At 51.3% G+C, this 21,062-nt stretch overlaps 1 protein-coding gene across 1 annotated transcript in view; it reads right to left on the reverse strand.

Annotated features, from left to right (window-relative positions):
- Positions 1-21,062, reverse strand: part of SNTG2 (syntrophin gamma 2) — a 186,771-nt gene that overhangs the window by 34,214 nt on the left and 131,495 nt on the right. The window contains exons 11-12 of the mRNA XM_034657308.1: positions 12,025-12,152; positions 618-747 (exon numbers count right to left, since the gene is read on the reverse strand). Coding sequence (XP_034513199.1) covers positions 618-747; positions 12,025-12,152 — 258 coding nt within the window. The remainder of the gene's footprint in view (positions 1-617; positions 748-12,024; positions 12,153-21,062) is intronic.

A 21,062-nucleotide genomic window follows, 5' to 3' on the forward strand; every position in this document is an offset into this window, starting at 1 on the left:
AAGGCCACTTTGGCCACGAGCAAGTCCTCCCGGGAGCCTACAGCTCATTGCAGCATACAGTGGTTTCTCTGGGAGCTTCCTACTTGACTTTAATTTCCAGCCCGTTGTGTTTTATTTTTTAATTGCGTATTGACTTTGAATATCAAACATATCACTCGAGGAGACAGAGCACTTTCTCTTTCCTGGATAATTGCACTGAAAATTTGGGAAGTAATCCTGTTGGATGGATATGCCTCTTGTTTTCATAAAGTTATGGTGCATTCTGTCTTTAACCTCATTAGGTTCCCCACGTTACCTCGATGCGTTTGGGTAAAATGTACATGGTATTATACCTACACGAAAGGATCTGTGCTTGTGCGTGGACAGGAGGAGAGAGAGGAAGGGATGGGGAGGGCATCCACATGTCTGATTGGCCCAGACGCTCAGGACAGGAGACATCTGGAGGACTTAATTCTGAACTTGTTTTAGCCAGACATGTGATATGTTGGAAAAAAGGACATACTTCCTTGTTTAATCTTATAAACAGTTATTTTAGGGTTAAACATAAATAACAAAAAATATCAAATCATTTTTGTGGATTAAATGGAAAAGCAGAAAGTCATGGGAAGTCTGCTCACTGTGTGCAGCGTCAGGTCACCGATGTTCGTGGACACTGCTCTCAGCCAGTCGGCGCTCTCCTGGGCCGTGTGAAACTGCAGGATCCCCGTGCTGACCCCGTCCAGAGCCAGCACCTCAAACGCACCGGACCTGCGGGAAGAGGGGAGCCACGCTCTGCACAGCAGCCTGAGCGGTTCGCGCATGCCCACAGAGCTCCCATGCTGCCCAGAGCCACGCGGGGAGACGCAGCAGAGGCCGCGGTCACACGCCCAACCTGCTCTGCTACGTACGTTCCCCAAAAGTAAGTTCAGAACTTCGAAACCCATCACTAGCAGCTATTTCTAATTCAATAAAAAAGATGAGAGTTGATTCGTGTGGAAATAACTCTCGCTCTTTTAGGAATTTTGGAGTCATCGTTTTATGGGGTCCTCAGTAATAATTCTTGCCAAGACCACTTTTTGTGGTATTTAAAGCTCCTGATACAATGACGACCCGCAGTCAGGCGTCATCGTTACTCAACATCAACGCTGCTTTAGAACACACGCATATTTCTGATTTACAATGGAGCTTTCCAAGGAGTCGGCTCTTCCTTTTTTTTTTTCATAGAAATCAAAGTGCCACAGACCCTCCCATGGCAAATTATCCATAAGAGCACGATGATAGTCTCTAATTCAGTAATTCTTCCTTATCATTTTTCAAAGATACTTCACACGTAACTCTTGTCATCAACTGACTTGTGTGCCTGTATTCACGTCCCCAGCGTGGACGTCTCTGGAGATGGGGGGCCTCTGAGAAGGAATTCACGCTCAGTGACCGGTGAGGGTGGAGCCCTGATCCCGCAGGACTGCTGCCTTTATGGGAAGAGACCCCAGAGCTCCCTCCCCACCGGGGAGGACACCGCAACACGGCCGTCTGCCAGCCGGGAAGAGGCTCTGCCAGCACCGCACGGTGCGGGACCCGGCGTGGATGTCCAGCCTCCAGAAGTGTAAGAACAGAAACGTCTGTGGCGGCTGCCCCGAGCGTGGCCCTTGGCTGCGCAGCCCCGGCTGACAAATACCACTATCGTCAAAAGGAATGTCCTTTATGCTCCCGTCCCTTTTCCTCAAGAAAACAGTGTGTATGAAGCCATGGAGGCTACGCCTTCGTGTCCTGAAGCAGATAATGAAAAGTTTAAAAAATGAATGACGAAACGAACATATGCTATTTTAAGAAACAAGGTCCACACTACATTACGTTTTAACAGTCTCTTAGCTATGAGTTATTCGCGGTTTTGTTACGCAGGGAGAGGGCCTGAGAGGAAGAGCAGGACACCGGTAGCTACAGAGCCTCCCGCACTCTCTCCAGCCGAGTCCACGGAGCCGACGGCCCCCTCCCTGGTGCACACTTGTCCTTGTCCGCCCCCCCCAGGGTCCCCCACCCCCGACCTCACCTCCTCCCCGGGGCCCCACCTCGCGCCTGCCCTGGTCATCACTGCCTGCGTCCGAGCACAAGGCTTATGACAGACGAGCGTCGCCGCCCGGGCCTCCTGCTCAGAGACTTTGGGGGGAAACGAGCACAAAGCCTCTGGCTCCTGTTCTAGCTCCAAGGACGCTGACCTCGTCTGCAGGAGAGCACGCAGACGCTCACAGTGACGGGCGCTTGCAAACACAGTGGATGCCGTGGTCAGAATGAATCCCAATTCCCACTGACCCCAAATTGTCCCTTCGAAGGAACCCGGACCTGACTGGATTATTCTGTGGAGCCATTTATGCCACAAAGCTGGGTTGAGAACAACAGACCAATCGCCTGAAAACTAGTGAAGTCTGATAGCTGGATGTGGTCAGGGAAAGAGAAAGGGGCCCAGTCAAAAAACCCCCATCATCCCAGGGTGACCGTGAGCGCAGCCCAGCGGCTCGTCCCTGAGCGCGTCCAGACTGCCCTACAACATCCGCCGGCAAAGACAGATCCACACACAAGTAACAGTGATGAGCCCTAGAAGGGGGTGGGGACCCAGGGTTGCTGGACACAGGACAGCGTGACCGTGCACATGGCTGGAGGTCACCTCACACAGGAAGGTCTGCAAACAGCCATCAGAGGGATGTTCTGGGGACTCAGGGATCCGCGTCTGAGGAAACACGTCCAACAGTGATTACTGACAAACGGACAGACGGTGCGGGAAGGGCCAGCGTACCCATGGAGGTAACCGTGTACGAGCTGCGACAGAATTTACAGGAGAGGATGGACAGTGCGTTTGTCCTGACAGAAGGGGTAGTGAGCCAGGCAGGTTGGCGGAGTCCGTGCAGCCCACACAACAGGCAGAAGGAAGAAGCCCCCTCAGGGGCTCTGAGAAGCAGGAGACACCGTTGGGGGTAGCAGCAGGAGTGGAGATTGAGGGCAGACCACATGTTCCAAGGAGTGGTGGCCGAAGCCTTCCTGACTGTTCTGAGAAACGCTGGTCTGCACACCCGGGCAGATCAGGGATCCAAACAGGGTACAGACTCACATCCACAAGCGGACGCCTCGGGTCCACACGTGGAGAATCAAAGACAAGGGACACGTATCAAAGCAGCAAGAGAAAAGCAACTTGTCACTTATGAGGAAGCTCCAAACCTCCCAGCGGACCTCCCGCGGAGGCAACAGAGGCCAGGAGGCAGGAGGACGGCAGTGGGGTCCCAGCGCTCAACGCACGAGTGGGTCCACCGAGCACCGCACAGCCACACCGCCGCCACCTGTCCAGCACAAAGATGAAGTAAGGAGACAGTCTGGGGCTCCTGAAGCCCTCTGTGGGGAGCACGGATGGAGGTCGGGAGCTGAAGCTGGGTGCTGTCTGGAAGGTGAACGCACAGGAAAGCGCGCACCAGGGCGCTGACAACGTAACTATAAAGGACAGGATACGTCCATCTCCTCTCTCACTGTAAACGATGTAAAAACACATCGCACAGAACAAAACGTCCATGATGTGCTGGGCCCCCGCAATGGAGACACAGACGTGGTCCAGGCTCATGTGCGTGTGACATGTGACACACGTGTAACGCACTTGCTTTTAACAAGCCAGAGGATGTGTGACGGGCTAAGGAATTGGTAACAAAGGGTGAATTAACAATTAGCTAAATAATTTTTATATGTGTGCACACCGAGTGCTGGGTGCTCCGTGTGCTCCTTCACTGATCAGCATCTGTCCTGCCACGTCCTGCTTAGCCCCAGGGACACACAGGAGAGCCACCCCGCTCTCTCCACCCGTCCTCGCAGCCAGGACACAGGGGAGTGTCCTCAGTCTGACAAAGCCCTGTGCACATAGCTTTTCTGCCACGGAAAGCCACGCACTCGGAGTCCATGTTTTAGGCACGTGAGGCACACTGGACCCCTCACCTCTGAGGTCTGTCCTCCTTGTCCACAAGCGTGATGGGCGTCACGATGCCACCTGTGCCACAGCAGGCCAGCGCAGGAGGCACATAAGAAGGCGTCTGTCAGGCTGTTGCAAACCCGCAGTCACTGTGCGAACAGCGACACTCAGAACACGTACTTGCGGAAGGAACAGCACAGCCTGAATGGTACACGGATGGAAGCGGTGTGGGCGCTAATGCTGATGGCACATACACGGCAGGAACGTATGGGGAGGGAATTCACACTCGCTGATTGTTCCAAGCGCAGTATCAACTGAGTCGATTACCTGAATTTTCATTTCTTCCAGACTGACTAGGATTTACTTTCTCAGCATTTCACGGGCAGCGCGCTTGGGCTCGTCGACAGCGGCCCTCCACAGCGCACAGGAGGAAGCCGGCCACGTGGCTCTGGACTCAGAGCATCTGCGCAGCCTTTTCGGGATTTTGTCCAGATGGTCAAGGCCCTTGTCAGAGCTAAAAATCACAGATACCCACCGCGTGGGGCTCAACGTGCTCTGTGACAGTCCTGCATCAGGTTTAAGGAATCAGCAGGAAAAGATTCCCCAGGGAGAAACCAAGCCACGTCCAGATACCGTTATCAATGGGGAGGTGGAGAACCGGCAACGCCACAGCTCCTGGAAGGTACACCACCGCCTCTCCCAGCACTTGGGCAGGAACCCGGGGAGGGGGGTGGTGGCACACGTGCACCCACATCCTTTGTGTCACTCGAGGCCCCCACACTTTGGAGCTGGGAACAGGGCGTGTGTTTATCTTGCTCGTGACAGACAGTTATGAGCATTCGCTAGACAAAACGAGAGGAAAATGTATGTACGTCTCAGACTTCGTAAAATCTTCAAATTTGCTTTCACATATTGTATTTCAAGACTGTCTCTGTAGCGTGGGCATAATTTTTTCGTGGAAGCGAGAGAAATATTTTCTTCCTATCTCCCCATCCTGCAGAGGCATTTCTATATACTCTGTGTTAAATAGTGATATAGACACAAAAATTTGAGTCCGGGAACCATTTTCCCTATATCGGTTTGTTCACTGTAGTCACTGTTCCTGGAAAACTCTCCCTTGAGCAGACCAAAGTTGAGCAGGTGCACAAGAGAAAGCTAACTTCTCCCTGTGGTCCCTAAAAGAGCAACTTGGCCCCCTCCTGTGTCACCTTCTGTCACCTTCCTGAAACCAGGCCTGTGTCCTTCCAGCCCCTGGTCCTGCAGTGGAGTGAGCAGCAGAGGGTCCCCCATGGGCATGACGCACCTGACTGACGGCTGAACACCTGCAGGGCATCCCACGGAAGGAGGAACAGAGATAAAACAGAACCTGGAGGATCCCAGGGACACCTAGGATGTCTGCCTGCTTCCTGCCTGCATCTCCTAGCAGACACTCAGCTTCATGAGAACACAGGTCCTTTGTTCACCACCGCCAGCACCCCCAAGAGTGCCTGCACGTGGCAGGGGTCGAGAATATCTGTTGCCTGAGAACATACAGCATGACACAAGATGCACCCAGCGGCAGAGCCCACGGGCCGATGCCAGAGCCCCCCTGCTCCCCAGTCCCAGCCAGGCTGCAGCTCCCACATCTGGAAACAAGGGTGCCGACTGGCCGCGCTGCATGGATCTGTAAGACCAGGTCGGTGCAGGGCCAGCACCGCTTCTGGAAGACGGCAAGCACATGATTACTATAATTACACTTTACCCTTTCTTCTGCAGAAAATCCACCAGTAGGGCACCGACACCGCTTTGGGCGGTGTGTGCTTCTTTTAACACGTCTGCTCCTGGAGGAGGACACCCCAGGGCTTGAGTGGTTCACAGCGGGTTCTGTAACTACAACAGCAGTGGCAGTAATGACCCAAAGGTTATCATTTACTCAGGCCTGGCTCCGTGCCAGGCACTGTGCTATGTGACTTACACTTAAATTTTAACATATTTCTCTTCTCAGCAATCTTACGAGATGGGTGTTACTGTTTGTTTCCCAGCGTGGCATCGAGAGGCCACGTCCCCTGCCCAGGTGGGCAGCTAACAAGGTTGGAGACGAGTTCAGCCCCACCCAGCTCCCTCCAGATCCCTGCTCTGGACAGAGAACCGCTCGATCTACGAAAACAAAATCATTATCCACATTTTACCCCGTAAAGCGCAAGCGGCTGCATCATGGGCTTCTGGGTCTGGACCACCCAAGGTCATCAGAACAGTGACCGTCACCAAAACAGCCTGGCACCCACCCCTCGGCCCCCCACGTGAGCACAGGCCGCACAGAGTCCCGCTGAACACGCAGCCCCGGCATCAGCCTGTCCTCTGCAAACGTCCCCTGAGCCCTCCGGCTGCCAACACAAAAGAGGCCGCCGTGCTTCCTGTGTGTCAGCGGATTTCAACGCGCCGACGGCATCAGCATTCACTGTGTGCACCCGGGTCCCACTGGCCTTTGTGTCCTCCTTCCGTTTCAAAGAATAAAACCTCATCCTAGATTCACATGAAGCCTAACGATGACCACCCGAGCCCACCATGCAGATCAGACCCTGAGCTATGACCGTCCCTCTTACCACCAAGTCCATCCACATCCTATACGAGCCGCTCTCCTTACGGAGCTGCCCCCTGCCCCGGACTCAGTCTCCCCAACTCTGCTCAACCACATGCTGTGCCTTCAGGGCTCCCAACCAGAGAATTTACTACAGACGAGTCCTTTCCTGGTATAACATTTAACATGAGACCATCCTTTGCAAAACAAGTCAGAGTATTTAGCAGGATAATTTTGACAGGTAGTATGACTCTCCAAAATGTGGTTATCTACGATGTGCCAACTCCAGCAGGACCATGGTAGAGCCCACCCGGCTCCTGACGTGCTCTTTCTCTAAAATACAGTCATATCCTACAAAGAGAGATGGAATCCCGCTGTACAAGATAAGACATAACTCCATTATTCTTTTCTTTCTTTCTTTTGTTGTTTGTTTGAGAGACAGAGTACAAGAGAACACGGGGAGGGACAAAGGGAGAGAAAATCTCCAGTAGATTCCCTGAGCGTAAAGCCCCATGCGGGGGCTCAATCCCACGACCCTGAGATCATGACCTGAGCGGAAAGCAAGAGTCACACGCTTCACTGACTGAGTCAGCCAGGCACCCCTTCACTGTTATTTTCAAAAACTCAACTGAAGTGGGACAAAAGACCCAAAGTTCCAGTTTTGTTCCTTCCCTCCTTCCTTGCTTCCACGTTTCAGAAACATACACAAGATCAGCAACTCCTTACTCTTTTGAGGCCAACGTCAAATGAGGGGCACGGAACAAGCTGGTCAGGGCAGGACCCCAGGAAGCCGTGCCCTGGACAGCCCAGCTGTGCAGGGTGAGCATGGGACACAGACTCGGACTGTCTGCTGCTCCCCCTCGGGCATATCACTCAAATTGTGACTTTCTTCCTTCAGGTCAGGCATTCGTATTAGGAATTGGCACAAAATTAGGAATTGTAACCTTACAAGCGTTGGCTTTACTTCAAAGCTTCGTTAAACCTACACCTTTATTTTATGTTACACCTGCAGAGAAGCTCAGGAGGCCGTGAAGTGTTAACATCTCCCCTGCCGTCCCTGTTTACACGGACAAGGACGAGATCAGAAGGAGCCTCACTGGGTGAAGCTGGCGCTCTGGGAGGGCACGGGGCGACCGGATTATCTTGATTCCAGACCCAGGGCTCTCTCCCCTGAGCCTCCCTGGAGGTCAGGCAGCTTGTCCACGTCCTGGAGAGCCCATGCTCTACAGTGCCTTATCCACCGCGATCTCGGGAGCCTTCCTCACACCGGGATGATTCTGGACTTTGTGCAAGCATGTGTGTTTCTCTTGTTCTCGGTCTTTGCTTTCTACTCACCCCCCAAAACAAACACACCTTGACTCAAGTCCGGGTCCTGGAATCCCAAACCAGAATCCTTCCCAAGGTGCCAGGTAAGAGCAAAACCAAGCTGATGACGTGTTTAGAGGATATACCTCTAGACGTGTCCAGACACACATGTGCTGCCAGGGCGACAGGCAGGCAGATTCTAGAACAGCACCCGCGGGGTCACACAGAGCAAGGTGCTGCTGAAAGGGGTCTGAAATCAGCGGGCCCGACTGAGCCCTTCACATCGGGTTTGGAGGTCAGAGAACAGAGCCAGGGTTCCATGCACTGAGTCTTAGTGCTGCCTGGCAGGTGTGGGGACACATGGCACGGGATGTGGGTGGGCTCCAGCAGGGACCACGGCCCTGGCCCCGGGGTCCTAAAAAGCCAAGGAGCTGAATTCTGCCAACCACCTGAATGAGGCAAAAAGAGGCTTCCAACTGGCCTCCAGCTTGACTTCAGTCTGGTGAGGCCGGACAGAGGGCGCGGCCAGCCGCCCTGCCAGCGGGGCCCCCAGGTCACAGACTTCCGGCCTCTTCACCCTGTGTATTCTGATCCGCTCTGAGACACATCCTGAACACCCTTCCCAGACCTAACAGGACACGTGCTGCTGGAGCTGCCGGTCATGGGACAGAGGACGGTGACGCAAAGTCCTCTTCACGACCATCCGGCTCTTCTCCGCGTGATGTCAGGGACATGTGTCAACAGCTAACCCAGCAGCCAAGCTGCACGATTCTCAGTGAGAATCTGAACCATGTGCTTCACTGTGTAGTCAACGATTCAGTCTCTTCACTGATGGGGATGACGATCTGCACAAAAGCACGACTCCCGCTTCGCCTCTGACTGCGAGCAGAGCAGGGCTTCCGGCGGAGCCGTCCTGCAGGCTCTGGGGCCACGCAGAATGAAAGCAGCCCCCGCGACAGCCGGTGTTTCATCCTCAAATACTTCACATGACTTCGGTTCACTTTGGCATCTACTCGTTAAAGGATCTTTCAAAAACATTTCAAGAAATTCAGGAACCTCAACCATTACTGAGCCAACTGCATTAGAAAAGAGCAGATCCTGGAGGAGGAGATCCGGGGGGCCCCCCACCGACGATGGCAGTGGGGCCCCCAGGATGCTGACTTCCAGCCTCCTCACGCTGGGTGTTCTGAGCCGCCTGAGACACGTCCTGAACACCCTTCCCAGGGTACCTTTGTTTAAGATTTAAAAAACGGTTCACCTTGAAATTATTTTTTATAAAAAGGAGACACTGTTTGACTTAGAATTGGTGTTTTCTGAATGTGTTTCTTATACTCCCCACTTTCTCCTTTGGGAGAAAATATACTGGAGCTGTGGGGTTCTGTCTGTGGGGCTCGAAACGGGGCTAGAGGGTCTTCCAGGGAAGACGGGCCTCTCGGCCTCCTCTCAGCCCCCGAAGGTGGGCGCTACTGCCAGCTGTGTCAGGACAAACACGTTTTATAGAATGCAGTTTGAGTACCGATTGAATATTTTGCTTTTTACACCTTCCAGCCGATATTAACACCTCGCTTAAAATCGTGAAAATGTCAGCAAAGCTAAAAGACACAGAGCCTCTACAAAACAACACGCTCTTCTCTCATGAGGCATCCCAGGGCGTCCGGTGTGCTGGCGGGCCCAGCAGCGTTCCCGCCGAACAGCGCGAGTGGGAGGCGCTGGCCGCGTGCCATCCCGTAGGTGCACTGTGCTCATCCCGACGGGCGCTGCCCGTGGGCTTTCGGGACGGCTCTTCTGCTGCCAAGAAGGAGCCCCGTCTCAGCACCCCCGGCAGCCACAGTGGCTGGTAAGACACAGGCAGGTATCGTCACTGGAGACGCCACCCTGTGCTCTGTGAAGGGGCATTTTGTTGCGCACCATGCGGGCGTCACTGGGGGCTAAGCCTGTGGGAAACAAGTGCACTGACCCTCCCAGCAGGGGCTGGTCCGGGTCTTCCCTTCCTCACGAGACACAGCGGAGCGGCCGGCCAGCTTGGTGACATTCAGTGGCCTTAATTTTCCAAGAGCCATTTAGTCAAACACAGATGTAGGCAGAGATCAAAGAGCAAGAGCCCCAGTCCCTACACACCTCCTAAACCAACCTGCTCCAACCAAGACACAGGTTGTAGGAAAACCATACAGACACACGTCACCAGGGATCTGTGGCCGTAAGAACACTGACTGCATAGCTTACTACTAACTCTACACATGGCTGCCTACCTGTCCATCTATCTCTACCTACCCACCTATCATCCATCTATCTACCCACACTTCCATCTGTCTCTTCCCACCTTTCTGACTTTTCACGGCTACTGGCCTTTTCCAAAGATGGTCACACATTTAAAACTCAAGCTAGAGTTGCTGTTCGTGCTCTGGTGTCCTAAGCACCCTTCACAGATGTGCACATTCACCGTAAGAGGTGCACTAATGTCAGTTAATACTGAAAAGTAAATTATAACTATTCAACAAAAACATTATTAGAGAGACTTTCCCTTTCACTGAAAGAAGACAACCCAGGCCTCTCCTCTCCCCCACTATACACGAGCACGCATGCAGGCACACATTTACAGCAGGCATATACACACGTGGGTGCACACACATGGGCACACACTCCGGCAGGCGTGCACACATGGGCACACACTCCAGCAGGCGTGTACACACACAGGCGCACACACTCCGGCATGCGTGTACACACACAGGCGCACACATGGGCACACACTCCAGCAGGCGTGTCCACACACAGGCGCACACACTCTGGCAGGCGTGTCCACACACAGGCGCACACACTCCGGCAGGCGTGTCCACACACAGGTGCACACACTCCGGCAGGCGTGTCCACACACAGGCGCACACACTCCGGCAGGCGTGTCCAACACAGGCGCGCACACACTCCGGCAGGCGTGTACACACACACGGGCACACAATCCGGCAGGCGTGTCCACACACAGGCGCACACACTCCGGCAGGCGTGTCCACACACAGGCGCACACACTCCGGCAGGCGTGTCCACACACAGGCGCACACACTCCGGCAGGCGTGTCCACACACAGGCGCACACACTCCGGCAGGCGTGTCCACACACAGGCGCACACACTCCGGCAGGCGTGTCCACACACAGGCGCACACACTCCGGCAGGCGTGTCCACACACAGGCGCACACACTCCGGCAGGCGTGTCCACACACAGGCGCACACACTCCGGCAGGCGTGTCCACACACAGGCGCACACACTCCGGCAGGCGTGTCCACACACAGGCGCACACACTCCGGCAGGCGTGTCCACACACAGGCGCACACACTCCGGCAGGCGTGTCCACACACAGGCGCACACACTCCGGCAGGCGTGTCCACACACAGGCGCACACACTCCGGCAGGCGTGTCCACACACAGGCGCACACACTCCGGCAGGCGTGTCCACACACAGGCGCACACACTCCGGCAGGCGTGTCCACACACAGGCGCACACACTCCGGCAGGCGTGTCCACACACAGGCGCACACACTCCGGCAGGCGTGTCCACACACAGGCGCACACACTCCGGCAGGCGTGTACACACACACGGGCACACACTCCGGCAGGCGTGTATACATGCAGGCATGCACGCACGTTTTACCAAAGACAATGCTCAATTTCAAAACAGTAAACTCCTCCCTCGCTGACAGATGCACGGCTCACAGGGCTAGCCTGCTTACAACTGGGAATAAATTCACCATCTACTTGCTTGCTGGCCTTTCCACGGTACCCAGGCAGCCACAGACGACACGCTTTGAATCACTAAAGCTGATTAAACAAGCTCAAAAACTAGTGAGCATCACGTAACACGGATGTTGGCCTGGCCTCTCATTTTATTAATGACGACAGTGAGGCCACAGAGTTTAAATGACTTTTCTGAAACCTTCTGCAGCTTGGACAAGAATGCAGTCTGGTTTTCAATATAATTCTGTTAAACATTCACCAGTGAATATACAATTCCTTCTTCTAATCACTATGTTTCAAAAGGACTAACAAGAGTCACGTCACCACCAGACAGAGCACTTGCTAATAATAAACCCACCGCTGCTCCCATCACCTTTCTCTTGCGATGCCTGACTACGTCGTATTTCTCAATCTACCAAGGACAACCACACTCAGACACCCTGAAGCACTCGTGACTCCTAAGAACGTTAGTGAACAGGGTTCATGAGCTTTCGCCCTTTCAGACAGTGGTCACACACCTTAATTTCTCCGCTCCAGCCTTGCACCTTGAGATTCGAGCCATAGACAGAGGAACTGACAGGGTGTCTATCCAGTGCTTCTCATACTTTGGTTCATTAGCTACAGGCGAGGAAGGTGATGATGGAGCCTGTACAAAATAAAGGAGAGCCAACAGTCACAGAGGCAGTGAGAAGGCACCGAACACCGGGCGGGACCCACACTGGGCCCTGTCCAAGTCACATTAAATAATTTCTTTTTCTGATAGTATTTTTTTATTATGTTAGTCACCATACAGTACATACCCAGTTCTTGACACAATGTTCCATGATTCATTACTTCCATACGACACCCAGTGCACCATGCAATACGTGCCCTCCTTAATACCCATCACCATCCTATCCCAATCCCCCATCCGTCTCCCCTCTGAAGCTCTCAGTTTGTTTCCCAGAGTCCACAGTCTCTCATGGTTCATTCCTCCTTCTGTTTACGCCCCCCTTCATTCTTCCCTTACTTCTCCTATCTTCCTATTTCTTATGTTCCATAAATGAGTGAAACCATATGATAACTGTCTTTCTCTGCTTGACTTATTTCACTTAGCATTATCTCCTCCAGTGCCGTCCATGTTGCAGCAAATGTTGAGAATTCGTTCTTTTTGATGGCTGAGTAATATTCCATTGTATATATGGACCACATCTTCTTAATCCAGTCATCTGTTGAAGGGCATCTCCACGATTTAGCTATTGTGGACAATACTGCTATGAATATCGGGGTGCATATGGCCCTTCTCTTCACTACGTCTGTATCTTTGGGGTAAATACCCAGTAATGCAATTGCTGGATCACAGGGTAGCTCTATTTTTAACTGTTTAAGGGACCTCCACACTGTTTTCCAGAGTGGTTGTACCAACTTGCATTCCCACCAACAATGTAGGAGGGATCCCCTTTCTCCACATCCTCTCCAACATTTGTTGTTTCCTGCCTTGTCAATTTTTGCCATTCTAACTGGCATAAGGTGGTATCTCAATGTAGTTTTGATTTGAATTTCCCTGATGGCTAATGATGTTGAACATTTTCATGTGTCTGTTAGCCATTTGTATGTCTTCATTGGAAAATTGTCTGTTCATATCTTCTGCCCATTTTTTGATTTGTTTCTTGTGTATTGAGTTTGAGAAGTTCTTTGTAGATCTTTCATCTGTAGTCTTTGTAGTCTTTCATCTGTAGCATGATTTGCAAATATATTCTCCCATTCCGCGGGCTGCCTCTTAGTTTTTTTGACTGTTTCCTTAGCTGTAAATTTCAACTGTTAAAAGAGCATGTGACAATCTCCTCAAAGACCTAGACGGAAATCAGTGCACTTCTATGTGAATTTAAACTATTTCTGTTTTTAACAATATATGGCACAAAAGGGAGGAAGGTCAAAGGGAAGCGATGGGGAGAGAGACTTAAGTTGGAAGGTGCTGAGTCCAGGAGGCCGGAGGGGACACCCCGACTTCCCATGTCAAAGCAGAGCAACTCTGGGTCCAAGAGACAGTAACTATTGGCACTGGCTACATTCACAATGTCCAGGTCACAAGGCCACACTGTCTGGTGGGCGCGGGCAGAGTGTGAGGCCACAGACAGGCCACTCCTGCGCGCAGCCTGCAGACGACAGGAAGGTGCATGGGAAGTGCCGAACCCGTGCAAACAGGTTTGTAACCCGACCCCACGTGGCAGGTGTCCACCAGCAGCAGAATCAGTAGTCTCTAGGCAAGAGGACCCCCAGAGTTCTGTCTGGGCTCTGGGGGGGGGGGCACAGCCACCTCATCCATCTTCACTGTGAAGCCCACAGCAAGGATGAAGAAAGTAGCCCCGGGCAGGGGTGAAGGCATCCCGCCAGGTCATGGCAGTGCCTGACTCAGCACCAATGGCTCCAAATGCAAATCCCCTGCGTCCCCTGCTGTCCAGTTTCACATAAGAAACAGACATCAGGTCTCCATGAGGCTCCCTTTATAGACCACTGGGCTTTTCTGGGGTGTCCCAACACCCTCTCCTAGACCAGGGCAGAGGGACCCAGCAGGGGGGCGCTGGGAGCGTCCCCCATGGCACCTGTGCCTTGCTTTCCACTCCAGGATGTCCAGCTACTCACCCTCTTCAGTGCCGAGCCCTGAGGTCCAGAGACACGCTCCGCAAAACAGTCAAGGTCCCAGCCCTGCAGGAAAGCCTGCACCTGCTCTCCTTGCGAGAACAACATGCAGAATGAGTCCAGCTGACCTCCTCGAGCCTCTGATCTCAGGAAGCTCAAGTGCCCAGTGTAAGTGTCACACTTGGTAGCAAATCCCCACCTGACGAAAGTGCCTCCTGAAGAAAGCAGAACTTCTCCATTCTAATTTCTGCCCCCAATTTAATATCAGCTTCATAGCTTGCAGCAGCAACGAGGCATGTTCCCACCCCCTGAACTGCCGCGCTGTGGGCTGCACCTGTCAGCGCTCCACGACCTGCACAGCTAAGTCGGGAGTTACACGCCAGGCACTGCTGCCCACCATGGGCGACGCTGACTTCGGAGCAGGGAACATGAAACATGCCCTCCTCCATTTGATTCACGACGCAGCCCAGAGTTGCCAAAGCACTAAAGAAAAGGATTATGAAGCATTATGTGTGACGGACCAAGTCCCAGGCGCCTCCCCGTGAGCTGCCTTAGTGATCATGAGGCCGACTCTGAGCTGAGCTGGAACCACGAGGTTGCTGTGCGCAGCCACGGCGTGGCGGCCGAGGAAGGTGACACTGCATCAGGGCGGGTGGGGGGACATCCCACTGCAGGGGAGTCCCCGTGGTGACGCGCTCACAGACTTTCCCTCTTTTCCCCAAAATGCCACATGATGGAGACATTTTAGAAACTCGAGGAAAACTCAGTACTTCTAATACAAGATTTATAAAATTTGGGGGAATGAATGAAAGTAGGTAAAAGAAGATGCCTTCATATATCTCACTCACCACACACAGGCAGAGAGAGTGACACAAGGCGCATTGCACGTCAGTGTTTCTGTTCTCTGCAGACACACACGCGTGTACACGCACGAGTGTGACAAACACCACCTCAGGCTACATTCTCTGAGTACGGCAGAGACAGGACCACACCATAAACGTTCGGGAAATACAAAATTCAAAACGAGGGAAAAAATTGGTCCAAACCTCATCATCCATCTGTGTATTTCCTGATGACCTTTTCCCTATTCTCTTTTGAAAACCTAGTTAGGGTCCTCCTGCAGATAATCGTCACCAAGGGCAGATAAGGAACAACGTCCATGGGTCAGAGCTGTACAAAGTGGGACCTGAAGGCAGACACTGCGCCCAGAAGCAGAGAACTTTCCGTTTAATAGAAACTTTGCTTCTGGATAGTGACTAAGATTTGTTGTATTTATTCTTCGCGTGGGGAGAACCTTCTCTTGTCAGTAACGCCCCTGCAATGACGTCTACATTTAAATATCCCTTAGCAAGTATTAGCATTTGCTGGAAGAGAACACAGCGTTCACTCACTTTGCAGGATCACCTAACACAACTGAGGCTCCGTCCAAAGAGTAAAGGCTGACATGAGAAGCCGATGGCCCTGCGGGAACGAGGACAGCTGTGAGGAAACGGACAAATCTGCAGGAATGCGCGTCTGCACAAGCCACTGCCCAACAGCGGCACCCATCACTCACCCAAGTGCAGAGCAGGAGCTGAGAATGCAGGAAGGCAGACCGCCCACGCGTTCCTGTGTCAACCCCACCAACACCACGTCCTCACCTCTGCTGGATGCCTGAATATGTCTTTAAGTCATTTTTTTAGAAAAATATTATTTTAATACTTTATGTTTAAATAAGAGATTTGAAAGCAACTGTTTAGACATTGCTGTCGTAGTTCTACTTTGGAGGATTGTGGACTTTGCAATTCATCCTTTTATTTTTAACTGAACTCCACTCAGGCGTAAATTTCTACACGTACTGATGGACGCACACAGTTTGATGAGCTCTGACAAACAGACACACCCAAGCCGCCAGAACCTACGTCATGATACGGGATATTTCCGCCCCATCCACACAAACCTTGTCCCCCCAAAAAAGTTCCCTCTGCCCATGTGCAGGCAACTGGCCTCCTGCTGAGGCAGCCACCGATCTGATTTCTGTGAGATCAGGTACGCTAGTGTGGACTCTTAGAACTTCTCTAAGCAGAACCGTGCAGGAAGTACTGCATTCGGCTCTAGCAGCAGGAAATCTGCGAGATGGGGCTGCAGACCATCCGTCTTCGTCAGGGAGGAGCACTCTGCTGTTTGCATTCATCTGCTGAAGGAGATCCGGCTTGCTTCCCGTCTGAGGATATTATAAACACATGCCCTGTGTTGTCAGTTAAGTTTGGGGCTGGACTATTGGGCCAGGCTTGCATTACTGGGGCAAACCTCACTCGCTCAGGACGTATTATCCTTTTGACTTTTTCGTATGTTGTCGACCATTTTTGTATCTACATTCACGACGGCTGTTCTCTGTCATGTTTGTTACTTATCATATCATGGAAAGGTTCTGGCATCAGTAATATCTTGGCCTCGTAGAATTAGTGGGACGCAGGTCATCTTCCTCTATCCTCTGAAGCCCTTCGTGAAGGTCCTATATTATTTCTTTGACCAAATTCACCAATCACAGGTTGTTACGTTTATGGTCTTGAACAGCCCATCAGAGCCCCACGTGCGATCTTGGTGAGAGCGCCATATTCACCCCACAGGCTTTGGGGGCAGCTCCCTCTGAAAGCCCGTGCTCCGTGTCCACCCTACAGGCTTTGGGGGAGGCTCCCTCTGAAAGTCCGTGCTCCGTGTCCACCCTACTGGCTTCGGGTGGGGCTCCCTCTGAAAGTCTGCGCTCCGTGTCCACCCTACAGGCTTCGGGTGAGGCTCCCTCTGAAAGTCTGTGCTCCATATTCACCCTATAGGCTTTGGGGGCGGCTCCCTCTGAAAGTCCATGCTCCGTGTCCACCCTACAGCCTTCGGGTGAGGCTCCCTCTGAAAGGTCCATGCTCCGTGTCCACCCTATAGGCTTTGGGGGCAGCTCCCTCTGAAAGTCCGTGCTCCGTGTCCACCCTACAGGCTTCGGGTGAGGCTCCCTCTGAAAGTCTGTGCTCCGTGTCCACCCTATAGGCCTTGGGGGCAGCTCCCTCTGAAGGTCCGTTCCGTGTCCACCCTACAGGCTTCGGGTGAGGCTCCCTCTGAAAGTCCGTGCTCCATGTCCACCCTACAGCCTTCGGGTGAGGCTCCCTCTGAAAGTCCGTGCTCCGTGCCCACCCTACTGGCTTCGGTGGGGCTCCCTCTGAAAGCCCGTGCTCCGTGTCGACCCTACAGGCTTTGGGGGCAGCTCCCTCTGAAAGTCCATGCTCCGTGTCCACCCTACAGCCTTCGGGTGGGGCTCCCTCTGAAAGTTTGTGCTCCATATTCACCCTATAGGCTTTGGGGGAGGCTCCCTCTGAAAGTCCATGCTCTGTGTCCACCCTACAGCCTTCGGGTGAGGCTCTCTCTGAAAGTCTGTGCTCTGTGTCCACCCTACAGGCTTCGGGTGGGGCTCCCTCTGAAAGTCCGTGCTCCGTGTCCACCCTACAGGCTTCGGGTGGGGCTCCCTCTGAAAGTCCGTGCTCCGTGTCCACCCTACAGGCTTTGGGTGGGGCTCCCTCTGAAAGTTTGTGCTCCATATTCACCCTACAGGCTTCGGCTGGGGCTCCCTCTAAAAGCCACTTAGGTTCCAGCTGATTCATAAGGTTAGTTGTGTCTCTTATGTCCTTACTTATATTCTGTCTACATGTCCTATCAACTTCTGCACAAAGAGTATTAAAATCTCCAAATACGATGATGGGTTTGTCTATGCCTCATTTCTGCCAGTTTTGAGTTCATATACTTGGAAGCTCTGTTATTAGGTGCATGCCATATTTAGGATTATAATGTTTTCCTGATGACTTAATACTTTAATCATAATGAAACGTTCCTCTTTGGTTTTGCACACTCTTTGTCTTGAAAACTACTTTGTCGGACATTAACAAAGCCATCTTTTATAATTACTGCATATACTATATAAATTCTCCACTTTTAATCCCCACCTGTCTGCATCTTTATATTTAATATTTTCAGTAGTAAAAACTGGGTCTTTCTAATTTGGTCTGATAATTTCTATGTTTTTAATTGGAACGTTTGGTTCATTTACATTTAATGTAATTCTCATGTCCCTGGGTTTAATTACATATTGCTAATTTGTTATTTGTTCTTTTTGGATTTTTTCTACTTTGTTGAGCATATTCTTCTTTTTAGGGTTTTTTTATTATTCTTTTTTATCTGCGCATTGGCTATAGGGATAATATACATTCTGAATTTATCAATGTTTACTCTGAGTCAATATATCGCATCACTTCAAACCTCGTATCTGATATGTCCCCCTTCCCACAGCTCACTTCATAAGTGTGAGAATTTACAACAGAGCAGCTCAGTGTGCCCGGTCCTTACCCTTTGTGCTATTTTTTTTTTAAAGATGTATTTATTTATCTTAGAGCGAGAGCATGCACACAGGCAGAGGGAGCAGAAGAGGGAGAGGGCGAGAAAGAATCTTAAGCAGACACGCCCTGAGCACGGAGCCCAGTGCAGGGCTCAACCATGACCTGCGATCATGACCTGAGCCGAGATCAAGAGTCAGACGCTCCACCTACTGAGCCACGCAGGCACCCCAACCTCTGTGCTATTCTAGCTGCGTCTCTTACTTCCACATACATCACCACCTCCACTTTGATTTGCTATCATTCTGTCATTTACTTTAAAGGCAATTCAGAGAAGAAAAAAAATAGGTATTTGATAAACACATGCTCGTTTACCAGCTGTGGTGCTCCTCACTCCTTCCTGCATATGTGGATCTCCAGCTGGCTTCCTTTCCTCAGGAAGATCCTCTCTTAGGATTTCTTTCAGTGCAGTTCTGCTGGTGACATTTTCTTACCTTAAGTTCACTTTAAAATGTCTGTATCCTGTCATTTTTAAAGAATACTTTCCCCTGCATGTAAAATTCTTGATAAACATTCATTTACATCATTGTTCCTAGGGAAGAAATACCTTTGTAAAATCTGGCCGATGTGGGATTGATGGGGATGACCCTGCAGTTTTCTTGTGTTTGTTCCTATTCTCCTTCCGGGACTCGTCCACTGGATGTGTCCCACACGTCACTGGGGCTCATTTGTCAGTCTTTTTCTCTGTGTTCTTGAGACGAGCAACACTTCTGTGTGTCCCCGTCTCCTGACCAACCCTGGTGCCATCGTCAACTGCAGGAAGCCAAACTAGCAGATGTTGAGTTCAGGTATTACATTTCCAGTTCTACAGTTACCATTTATTTTCTGAAGTTTGAGTTTCTTCACTGACAGTCCCTATCTGTTCAATCATTAAGACCATGTCTTCCTCTAAGGCCTTAAACATATTTGAAAGTGTTAAGTCCTTGTCTGCTAAATTCATCACCTTCACATGGGGTCTTTTTCTCCTGATTACACTTTTTCTTAGATTCCTCTTATTTTTCTTGTTTCTTTGCATCACTAGTAATTTCCGAATGCATACTGGACATTGTCAATGACACAAGGTAGTGACTATATTTTCGTCCTGTGGATTTTTGCTCAACAGGTAGCTCACTTACTATAATCAACTTAAACATAAGGGTGGTGGGTTTGTGGCAAACAAAGGTGTTTATTAATCCCCTGTAACTTTAAGGGGTTCAGCCTCCAACACTATCTTGTCTGCAGGTATTTCCAAAGCTTGGTTTTAGGCTCTGTAAGGACAGTTTTATGGTGGCCTTCATGCCTACAGTGTAGCATTTCTGGACTCCCAGCTGCATGTCTGGGAGTTAGCGGTTTCTCCACTCCATCGGTGGACTTAACATGCTATCAGCACTGTTAGACCTCTAGCATCTTTATTTGCTCGTGCCCCTCAGTGCCTTTCCAGAGGGGCACCAGTCTCTCCCTGTGCACGGGTATCCTGCCATTCAACCAAGGACTTCTGGAAAACCTACATACACAAACTTCCAACACCCCCCACCCCACCACCTCCTTCAGGGGACTCCAGTGCCTTGCCCCCCGGGTTCAGGCTGATTCAGAGGCCCTGCATCCTTGTCTGTCTCCTCAGTGCAGCAGGACCACATGCTATGCTTGAGTGCCGCTGTCCCAGGTGGTACTCACCTTGTGACGTCCCCGCTCTCAGGGCTCGTGGTCTTGGACTGCCAGCTGCTCCGAGCCTGAGAACAAAAGTACCTTGTTTTTTGATTTCTTTTGAGTGTAGTGGTTCTACGGCAGCTGTGTGGGCTTCTAATGCTCCTTGTTCTTTCTATGTTTGCTGATCTCAGAACCTGTGTTAGATAGGAGATTTATGCCACCAGCTGCTTAGTCTTATTTCCCATATCCAATGTCTCCTGTAAAGACTTGAAAATTTCACTGTGCATATAAATCATAAAGGGAATTTGTAAAAGATAAATTCTCAGGCCCCTTTCTTTGAGATTCATATTTTACAGGCATGAAGACAGGGCTCTGGAATCTCCATTAATTTGATACTGCACATTCTGACACACAGCACAAAACACTTGCTTCCATGCAGCAGGGCCATCCTACATGGGAGAGTCTAGCTCCCCTTGCACTTTGTCTGTTACAAGGAAGAAGTGTGTTTAAAAATGTCCATGTTTGTAGGTTGGTGACACATCACTCAATGCAACTTTTCTCTTGATGAAGTCCCAAAAGTTCATTTTTGCTTTTGTTTCCCTTGCTTGGAGACATGTCATGAAAGAAGCTGCTGTGGCCAAGGTCGAAGAGGTTACTGCCTGAGTTCTCCTGTATGATTTTGATGGATTCCTGTCTCACACTGAGGTCTTCCATCCATTTAGAGTTTACCTTTGTGTATGGGGTATGGTAATGGTCCATTTCATTCTTCTGCATGTGGCTGTCCAATTTTCCCAGCACCATTTATTGAAGATACTGTCTTTTCCAATGGATATTCTTTCCTGATTTGTCGAAGATTAGTTGACCATAGAGTTGAGGGTCCATTTCTGGGCTCTCTATTC

The sequence above is a fragment of the Ailuropoda melanoleuca genome, chromosome 4 (genome assembly GCF_002007445.2).
Source record: "Ailuropoda melanoleuca isolate Jingjing chromosome 4, ASM200744v2, whole genome shotgun sequence".
Taxonomy (NCBI): domain Eukaryota; kingdom Metazoa; phylum Chordata; class Mammalia; order Carnivora; family Ursidae; genus Ailuropoda; species Ailuropoda melanoleuca.